The following is a 10,308-nucleotide window of genomic DNA, read 5'->3' on the forward strand; positions in this document are numbered from 1 at the left end:
AGATTCTGGCCCTGTCGGAATTCAAACAGTGAAGAGAGAGATGGACAATTTTCCCGTGCTTGGTTTTATTTCCTTCATTCAGCTTCCAAGCCTGCAGGCCGAGCTTCTGTGCACCGTTTCCCAGGTGCGACAGGGCCGTTAACCAACCCTCTGGATTGCAATGGTCCTGGCTGGCCCGTCTGATTCGGATAGGCCTGCTGGCTGGGCGGGGGGACGATTCCCAGGCTGGGTTCACAAGTTCAAAGCAAACGTTTTCAAACTCTAGAGCAAAACTGAGCTATTTCCTTGTAGGCTGGAACCCAGACATGGCACGGGAGGTTAATGCAGGCAGCCAGCGGCCTCCCTCGAGGCTAAACGTTAAATACAGTCGTACCAGACTGGCACCAGTTCTGAGCAAAGTAACACATGGGTAACCTGGGCTGGTCCCCAGTTCTTAGCTAATTCCGGCCTGCCAGTGTCACCCCATCCCTCCCCACCCGTCCTGCTTCATACACATCCCTCTGACTGTCCATCCGTCCCCATTCACACCTTCCTGCCCATCCACCCATCTCCATCGCCACAGTGGTGCCGATTCTCATGATTCTGTCACGAGTCTCATGATAAGTATTGTTTTCGTTTAAGCCCCAGCTCCCGGAGTCAGGTGGGTCTGGGCTGGTTTCAGCCTTAAAGAAGAGGGCCGTTTCGAGTCCTCCCGGCTGTGGAGAAAGCTACAAACCGTGACCCCCGGGGCCCCCTAACGGCTCAAAGAGCAGACGGCAAATAACAAGACCCCCAGATCTCATATCTTTACGTAATCTCATCACTTTTGAACCTTTGGGGTTGGCAACACTGCCTCCATCTGTCCTGTTCGCCATCCCCATCCCCAGCCCTCAGTCTCCCTGTCTATCCCCATATAGGATAAGGTGCCTCTCTAGCCTAGCATCAGGGCCCCCCTGGGATCACTCTCCCCCCCAGATAAGCGGGGATCCGCGGCCCACTGGGGATCTGTGAGCCCTTTCGCTGAAACCCTGCGCCCTGGTGCCCAACTCCCCTGCCATGGGGCTGAAACCAGGAGTGGCGTGGGGCTGAAACCCCGAGCTCCCTTCTCCCCCTCCTCCCACTGAAGCCGGGACCAGCATAGGGCTGAAACCCTGAGATCCCCCCCGCCCCAGACCCCCGCTGAAGCCTCAACGTGGGCAGAAGCCCTGAGCCCATGGACAGAGGTGAGGGGGCATGAGGTCATTGCCCCCCCAAACTGCAGAGTCTTACCCAGAGTGGGGCAGTCCTGGGGGCAGCTCCACCCCGCCCCCCTCCTTCAGCCCCACTCAGGTCCTGCCCTCTGGCCAGGTCCTAGGCGGGAAGCCGGAGCCAGGCAGTGTGGGGCAGCTCCTCCTCTGGCTGGTGGTGCCATGGGGCGGGCAGCCATGGCATTCCCCCGTCTGCTGCTGGTGCCCGGGGCTGCGGCTGCTCCCAGCCCCCTTTGACTGCTCCTGCAGCCGGTCAGAGCCGCCTGGGCAGGGACCCGGGGCCGGCAGAGCCCTCGGGGAGCAGCTGCCGGCACAGCCCCAGACAGGCGGGGGGCTGCTGAGGTGAGTCCGGGGCTGGAGGCGACTTTCCCTCCCTGGACCCCGCTGTGCAGAGCTGGCCCCTCCCCAAATATAGAAGTCAAACTACGCCTATGCCCCAGGGTCCCACCCCTGGCCGGAGCCTCGAGTCCCCCTGGCCCCCGCACCGGGCCCTGGAGTCTTTATAGCACTCAGGGTCCCGGCGCGGGGCTCAGGAAGGGAAAGGCTGAGAACCCCATGCTAGATCCCAGCCAGCCGGGGGCCCCTGGCTTGTCACTGGAGCCGGCTGGCCAGACCTCAGTCTTTGCTGCTGTCTGACTGTCCCAAAGGCCTTTCTCCAGGGCCCTGCCCAGAAACTCTCCGTCCTGCCTGCGCTGGCCCCCAGCCAGGCCAGCCGCGCCTCTGCCAGCAACCTGGGCGCTTGGCTCAGCTTCCCTCGGCCCTCTGCCCGGAATCAGAGCCGGGGAGAGAACCCAGGAGTCCTGGCTCCCAGCCCCCTCGCTCTGAGCCTCAGCTCCCCCTGCTGGTCTCGGGAGGGGGTTCTCTGCCCTGGTCTGAGCCCACCCTGCTCTCTGTAACCGCCCCCTCCCCACATGTGGTGCCTGGTACCTCCAGCGGATGCCCCCCACCTCCCATGGGCTGAACTGCCCAGCCTCCTTCGCCATGGATGCTGACACCTGCCAGGGGGACCCCGGCTTGAGCTGCGCAGGGGCCGAGACCCACTGGGCTGGGGTGGAAAAGGCGTCGTGCCGAGCTGGTGCCAGGCCAAGCGCTGGATTTGCTGCACTTAGGGCAGGGCTGAGGTGTTGTCAGGTGGGGGATTCTCCAGCCCCCGTTGCTGTCCCTGGCCTGGCCATCTCCCCGATGCGACATAGAGCAGCCTTGGGGCTGCTCTATTTTACAATCTGCCCTATGGGCCGTGAGGGGCAGGGAATAGCCCCAGCGCAGAGTGCCCCAGCTACACCCCCGATCCTTTGGGCCCTGGAGACAGGAAATAGCCACAGCACAGTGCGCCCCGGCCATGCCCCGATCCGTCCCATGGGCCCTGGGGGGCAGGGAATAGCCACAGCAAAAAGCGACTCTCTCTCACGCTCCACAAGGCCCCTTTGTCCCTCTTCACAGTGTGGGGCTCTCTGCCCCCCGACATGTGTCTGCCCCGTGGGGTTGCTGTATTCCCGGAGAGAGGCCATCTGCACCCTGCTGCTCCAGCCCACCCCCTCCGGATTGCCCCCCTCCCCCCCACTGGGATCTCATTGCGGCTGGATCTGTGCTCCAGCTCCTCTTCCCCCAAGGGTCTCCCCCAAGCGAGGGTCCTGGACCCCCCCCCATCTTGCCACTTTTGGGGGCAATTCTCATTGCTTTCCTGCAGCCTGTCCCCGAATAAACCAGTGCTGGGAAACAAAAGGCTACTGTTTGATGTCTATCCGTTTCCAGCCTACTCTGACCCACCAGCCCCTGGTCCCCTGCCAGGGCTGGAAAGGGAACCCACAAGTCCTGGCTCCCGGTCCCCCTGCTCTAACCCACTAGGCCCCACTCCCCTCCCACAGCCGGGGAGAGAAAATCCCTGGTGTGGACTTTCCATTCCCCCCTCGGCCAGACAAAGACACTCCTTCTGGGACCCCGCCTTTATACAGGAATAGCAACAAAGTAGGTAATATCCCCTGATGGGGCTAGTTACCACCCGTGTACCGGCTGGTTGACCCAGGCTCAAGCCATCTCTGTCCATGCCCCTGTCATTCTGAGTCTAGCCTTGGGAGGGGTCCGGGTGTCCCCGTATCGCCTTTGGGGAGTGTGTTTACCCCTAACTCGGTACCCGGGGGGATCCTTCGGGAACGTCTTTGGGGAAGTGCCCAGCACCCCGCCTAGCACATCTTAGGAGTGTCTGTGGGTTTGCAACCCCAACCGGGTTCTTGCCAAGTTCCCGTACCAGACGGAGAACCTGCAGGAGTCCTGGCCCCGGCCCAGCAAGCTCATCCTCCCCTCTGGACAATTTCACTGGCTGCTCAGAGGCCTGTCTCCTTGGCATCGGGGCTACATTCCCCCCTTGATCTCGGCCCCCTGCCACATGCCGAGGCACTGGCTGGCCTGTGTCCCTCCTGGGCTCCCTGGGCTGGGGACAGGGAGAGCCCTTGGCCGGATTATGGGCTGGGGCAATAGGGGGGTCAGGCCGCACCGGTCCGGTGACAGGCTTCCCTTAATGGGATCCCCCATATTCCACCCCTGGGCTCCCCAAACTCTCACCCCAACCCTGGCCCCCCTTCACCCACCCACAGATACCCCATGGTCGGAGAGCGGCAGCCCCAGGCCTGTGGGTGCCACGTCCCCAGGCCGGGCGGGGTGCGTGGCAGGGATCGAAAGGGAGACGTGGCCGGCGGTGAGAGGTCCAGGCCAGGGTAATTGATGGCCCCGGAGCCGGATCCCTCCAGGAACTGGCTGTTCCCAGGCCCTGTTCCCTGCCCTGGCCCAGCCCCGGGGCTATAAATCCCCACTGGGCGCAGTGCTGGCTGCATCCGACGGCCAGCTGTGCTCGCTGCCCCGCGCTCTGCCCTGCACCATGGTGGCCCGCCTGGCCCTCTGCCTGCTGTCTGCGCTGCTGGCCACGGGTGAGTGGTAATGTCTGTCCAGCACCAACCGCCAGCTCCCACTCCCCTGCAGAGCTGGGGAGAGAACCCAGGAGTCCTGGCTCCCAGCCCCCCTGTTCTAACCCACTAGACCCCATTCCTCTCCCAGGGCTGGGGAGAGACTCCAGTAATCCTGGCTCCCAGCCCCCTGCTCTAACCACTAGACCCCACTCCCCACTCAGAGAACCCAGGAGTCCTGGCTCCCAGAACGGCAGCCCCAATCTAAGCTCCGCTAGTCAGCTGCTGCGCCCCCACTGGAACTATCCATTAAGGGGGGGCTGGTGGCCCTGCAGATTATCCCTCTCCCAAGTCCTCCCCTCTCTCCCCAGGTGGCTGCCTGAAGTGCGAACACTGCAGGAGCGCTGACAAGGTGTGCTCCGGAGAGCCACAGGACTGCGCACCCTCCCAGACTGCCTGCCTCATCCTCAGCTCGGAGACCAGAATCGGTGGGTGACGGCACCATGCCCGGGCATTGCCCCTGCCCCGATGGGGAGGGGCTGGGCTCTGCTGCTGGCCAGCCAGCGGTGCCCCCGTCGCACCAGGCACTGCCCGGACCTCAACTGAGATCGGGGCCCGTTGCGCTGGGAGCTGTGGAGTCAACTTGTGGAACTCCTTGGTAGAGGACATTGTGAAGGCCAAGACAATAACAGGGTTCAAACAAGAACTAGATGAGTTCCTGGAGGACAGGTCCATCGATGGCTATTAGCCAGGATGGGCAGGGATAGTGTCCCTGGCCTCTGTTTGCCAGCAGCTGGGAATGGGCCACAAGGGTTTGGTCACTTGATGATTCCCTGTTCTGTTCATTCCCTCTGGGTAGGGTGGCCAACTTTCCAATTGCAGAAAACCAAACACCCCTGCCCCGCCCCCTTCCCGAGGCCCCACCCCTTCTCCAAGGCCACTCCATCCCCCCTCCCTCCATCGCTCACTCTCCCCCTCTCTTGTTCAGTTTAACGGGGCAGGAGGTTGGGGTGTGGGAGGGGGTGAGGATTCCAGTGTGGGACCAGAAATGAGGGGTTGGGGGGGTCCAAGCTGGGGCAGGGGGTCGGGCTATGGAGGGGGGTGCGGGCGCTGGTGTGGGACTGGGGCTGAAGGGTTCAGCGTGCCGGAGGGGGTGTGGGCTCTGGGAAGGAGTTTGGGTGTGGGAGGGGGTTCGAACCTGGGGCAGGGGATTGGGGTGTAGGAGGGGTTTTGGGGTGTGGGGTCCGGGCGGCACTGACCTCAGGTGGCTCCCAGAAGTAGCCGGCATGTCCAGCTCCTAGGTGGAGGCGCGGCCAGGTGGCTCTGTGCGCTGCCCCCATCCACAGGTGTCGCCCCCGCAGCTCTCATTGGCCATGGTTCCCAGCCAATGGGAACGGCGGAGCCAGCACTCGGGGTGCGGGCAGCGCATGGAGCCCCTGTTAGGAGCCAGAGGGGGGACAGGCTGGCCGCTCCCAGGAGCCGAGCAGAGCCAGGGCAGGCAGGGAGCCTGCCTTAGCCCCGCTGTGCAGCAGCCCGTCCGGCTTGGTGACGCCTCCCCCGTGTCTTGCCCCCAGGGCAGGAGCAGAAGCTGGGCACCTACAAGGGCTGCACCGAGACCAAGTTCTGTCCCCCGCGATCCTCCAGCCTCAGCGCCGCCTTCGGCCTGCGTGTGCGGAGCGCCGCCAAGTGCTGCCAGCGGGACCTGTGCAACAAGGGAGCCGTGAGGTGTACGGGACCAGTCGCCTGCCCGGCCCCCACTCGAGCCACAAGACCCCGCTCCCCTGCCTGAGCCGGGGAGAGAACCCAGGAGTCCTGGCTCTCCTAGTTCCCCCGCTCTGACTCACGAGACCCCGCTCCCCTGCCTGAGCCGGGGAGAGAACCCAGGAGTCCTGGCTCTCCTAGTTCCCCCGCTCTGACTCATGAGACCCCGCTCCCCTGCCTGAGCCGGGGAGAGAACCCAGGAGTCCTGGCTCTCCTAGTTCCCCCGCTCTGACTCATGAGACCCCGCTCCCTTGCCTGAGCCGGGGAGAGAACCCAGGAGTCCTGGCTCTCCAAGTTCCCCCGCTCTGACTCACGAGACCCCGCTCCCCTGCCTGAGCCGGGGAGAGAACCCAGGAGTCCTGGCTCTCCAAGTTCCCCCGCTCTGACTCATGAGACCCCGCTCCCCTGCCTGAGCCGGGGAGAGAACCCAGGAGTCCTGGCTCTCCTAGTTCCCCCGCTCTGACTCACGAGACCCCGCTCCCCTGCCTGAGCCGGGGAGAGAACCCAGGAGTCCTGGCTCTCCTAGTTCCCCCGCTCTGACTCACGAGACCCCGCTCCCCTGCCTGAGCCGGGGAGAGAACCCAGGAGTCCTGGCTCTCCTAGTTCCCCCGCTCTGACTCACGAGACCCCGCTCCCCTGCCTGAGCCGGGGAGAGAACCCAGGAGTCCTGGCTCTCCAAGTTCCCCCGCTCTGACTCATGAGACCCCGCTCCCCTGCCTGAGCCGGGGAGAGAACCCAGGAGTCCCGGCTCTCCTAGTTCTCCCGCTCTGACTCATGAGACCCCGCTCCCCTGCCTGAGTCGGGGAGAGAACCCAGGAGTCCTGGCTCTCCTAGTTCTCCCGCTCTGACTCACGAGACCCCGCTCCCCTGCCTGAGTCGGGGAGAGAACCCAGGAGTCCCGGCTCTCCTAGTTCTCCCGCTCTGACTCATGAGACCCCGCTCCCCTGCCTGAGTCGGGGAGAGAACCCAGGAGTCCTGGCTCTCCTAGTTCCCCTGCTCTGACCCACGAGACCCCGCTCCCCTGCCTGAGCCGGGGAGATAACCCAGGAATCCTGGCTCCCAGCCCCCACCCACACTTCCCATTCCAACCCAGTACACCCCACTCCCATCTCAGATTCAGGAGTCTGCTGCTCTGACCATTAGGACACCCAGCCCCATCCCAACGCCCTTCCCTGCTCCGAGCACAAACACTGACTGTGTCTCTCTGTCCCTAGTGCCACGGGCCCAGCCCAAGCCCAGCGGGCTGCAGTGCCCGGGCTGCTTGTCAGAGGGCACCGAATGCCAGGCCAATGAGACCGTGACCTGCCTGGGCCCCGAGAACCACTGCGTCTATTTTGCTGGATCCATCACAACCGGTAACCGCTCGGGGGAGACATTTGGGGCGGGGAAGGGCTCTTGCATCTAGCGGAGGACGGCAGGGCAAGGAGCGAGTGCGGGCGTTAACGCCAGGCACAGTCCAGTCAGAGATAAGGCCCCGTTGTAACAAGCTTCTGCGGGCTGGGGTGGGTTTGCCCCCGTAATGTGTCCTCTCTGGCACCTGCTTTAGCGGAATACAAGTCACTGACCTCCGTGCCGGGGGAGACTCACCGGGGCTCTGCGGGAGGGGAAACTAGCCAAGAACATTCTTAAATTAAAATGTAGGTAAGATTCAGAAGAAGAAAAACCCCTAGGAAAATTCCCCACCCGCGGGAAAGCTCTGGAAAGCCAGCCAGGCAGAGGGTGAGGTCCCGGCTCAGGGCCGGCCAGGCGGAGGGTGAGGTCCCGGCTCAGGGCCGGCCAGGTGAACAGACGGAGGGTGAGGTCCCGGCTCGGGGCAGGCCAGGTGAACGGACAGAGGGTGAGGTCCCGGCTCGGGGCCGGCCAGGTGAACGGACGGAGGGTGAGGTCCCGGCTCGGGGCCGGCCAGGTGAACCGACAGGGGGTGAGGTCCTGGCTCGGGGCAGGCTGGTCAGGCTCTGGTAGCCCTGGGACCTGCATCCAGGATACCCTGTGGCTGGCAGCATGGTACCGTCCCGGCACCCACAGGACCTCCCACCTGGTGAGCTGCGGGGGGCGGAGGGGCTGGGATCAGGGCGTCCCCCTCCCCTCAGCAGGCAGGTGCCTGGCAGAGTTTGGTCGCAATCGAAGCACCTCGGGGGGGCTGTTCCCAGGGGCCTCTCCGGGGTGCGGTCCCCTCGGTGACGCCCTCCTCCACTCTGCTTCCAGGCACCCGGAATTACACCTATGCCGTGCGCGGCTGTGCCACGAAAAGCACCTGCACCAGCAAGGTGGGGGTGTACAAGCTGCCGGGGGTCTTCACCGACATTGTGATAACGTCCGAATGCAGCCCGGCCCCCACCCCTGGCCCCAAGCAGGGCACTTAGCCCCCCACAGCCTGGGGCACACGCAGCCCGGCTGGGTGGTCGCTCCTGTCGCCGTCGGCTCTGAGCATGATCCAGCATCGAGCTCCGGCATCGGGCGTGTGCCGCAAGCGGCCGTGTTGGGGGGTGAGGGTGATTTCCTGGGAGAACGTCCCTGAATAAAGCATCACCAGAGGGCGAGGGGCAAAAGACGTCTGATTTTTTAACACTGGCGCAAACATGGCGCAACAGGGTGTCACGGCCTCCCAGGTCGTGCCCTCTCCTGGCCCTGTACGGTCCCTGGGGGGACCCCCCTTCGGTGTGACAGCCCCTCTCGGGGGGCCACTCTCTCTCGGGGGTTAAGCCCCTCCACCTCCTGGAGCCGCACCTCTCTGAGCCTCAGCACACCTGTCTCTCCACTCCCAGCAGGAATAATCCCCCCCCGGCATCTCTCCACTCCCAGAGGGAATAATCCCCCCCCCCGGCATCTCTCCACTCCCAGAGGGAATAATCCCCCCCCCCGGCATCTCTCCACTCCCAGAGGGAATAATCCCCCCCCCCGGCATCTCTCCACTCCCAGAGGGAATAATCCCCCCCCCCGGCATCTCTCCACTCCCAGAGGGAATAATCCCCCCCCCCGGCATCTCTCCACTCCCAGAGGGAATAATCCCCCCCCCCCCGGCATCTCTCCACTCCCAGAGGGAATAATCCCCCCCCGGCATCTCTCCACTCCCAGAGGGAATAATCCCGCCCCCCGGCATCTCTCCACTCCCAGAGGGAATAATGCCCCCCCCCCCCCCCCCGATCTCCCCACTCCCAGAAGCAATAATGCCCCGTGTCCTCTAGCCCGGAGCGACTCTCAGCTGGGGTAACACAGGAGGGTTTATTGAGCATCTGAACCCAGCACAGGATACTCTCCAGCCTCAGGCCTGGCCTCCCCCAGCCCAGCCCAGCCCAGCCCAGTCTCCCCTGCACCCAGGGGGGCTCTGCCTGCTCCCTCCCTCCAGCATCGAGCCCCCCTGCTTCCCCGCTGGGCATCTGCTATCACTGGCCCCAAGCCCCCCCTCTGTCCATTGTCTCCTCTCCAGGGAAATGGGGTCGCCGGGGCCCCCTCCCCCCTCTTCTGTCCTCTGGCCCCTCTGGCTGGACCCGGCTGCTCCGGTCACCAGGGTCCCCGCAGCCCCTTGTCCTCCCGCTGGCCAGACCCGGCTGCAATTCCCGAGCTGGGCTCTGGGTCCCCAGGTCCCCAGTTGCTGGGGTCTCCATTCTCCAGGCCATTGGCCGGGGTCCCAAGTGCTGTCGCTGGTCCTGTGTCCCAACAAACTCCCTCTCCCCTCCCCTCGTTAAACCCCTAACACCCAGGGAAACTGAGTCCCACCCCCTCTGCATGCAACCCATTGGAAAAACCAAGGAAAAACCAAGAACCCTCCACCCCCACTTCATCACACAGGGCCCCAATCTCGGCTGGGGTCTGGACAGCACCCACCACCGGGGGGACCCTGGACTCGATTGGGGTTGGGGCAATACCTGACACAGGGGGACCCTGGTCTTGTGCAAGGTTTAGGCAGCGCCCAGGGAGTCTTGGCTGTGCCTGGTGTGAAGGGGTCTCCAGTCTTGTTTGGGGGTTGGGACCTCCCCCACACACACCCAGAACCTCCCGCACTGAGTGCCCCCCAGACCCTCTGACGAGCCCCTCCCCGCACTTGAATCCCTCCCCTGCCGAGCCTCAGCCCCTGCATGCGGATCCTGCCCCCCAGATCCTCCACGAGCCTGCCCCCCCACCCCTTGTCCCCCCAAATATGGACATCAGACAACACCTATGGCTGCAACGGCCCTGATCTGGTGCCACTTTGTCACTCTGAGCCTCAGTTTCCCCTTCTGTGCAATCATCTTTTTCTTTGTCTGTTTAGATTGGAAGCTCTCCAGGGCAGGGGCTGGCTCTCAGTGTGTGTCTGGGCAGTGCCTGGCACAACAGGGATTCCCTGATCTTAGCCAGGGGGTCTGGGCAGAACCGGCATAATAGGGCCCCCAGCACCCCATTGTGACACCCTGTACCCCAAAGCAACACCCTCGCACCCCCATATT

The 10,308-nt window shown here is 64.1% G+C and overlaps 1 protein-coding gene across 1 annotated transcript; it reads left to right on the top strand.

The window, feature by feature from the left end:
- The first annotated feature begins 4,098 nt into the window (after positions 1-4,098).
- Positions 4,099-8,363, top strand: LOC140902979 (phospholipase A2 inhibitor and Ly6/PLAUR domain-containing protein-like). Its single transcript, XM_073323560.1, has 5 exons — positions 4,099-4,147; positions 4,459-4,611; positions 5,698-5,850; positions 7,099-7,239; positions 8,090-8,363. Exons 1-5 carry the CDS (start codon positions 4,099-4,101, stop codon positions 8,245-8,247), a joined length of 654 nt encoding a protein of 217 aa, XP_073179661.1. The 3' UTR covers positions 8,248-8,363.
- Positions 8,364-10,308: the final 1,945 nt, after the last annotated feature.

This window comes from Lepidochelys kempii, chromosome 24 (assembly GCF_965140265.1).
Source record: "Lepidochelys kempii isolate rLepKem1 chromosome 24, rLepKem1.hap2, whole genome shotgun sequence".
NCBI classification, from domain to species: domain Eukaryota; kingdom Metazoa; phylum Chordata; order Testudines; family Cheloniidae; genus Lepidochelys; species Lepidochelys kempii.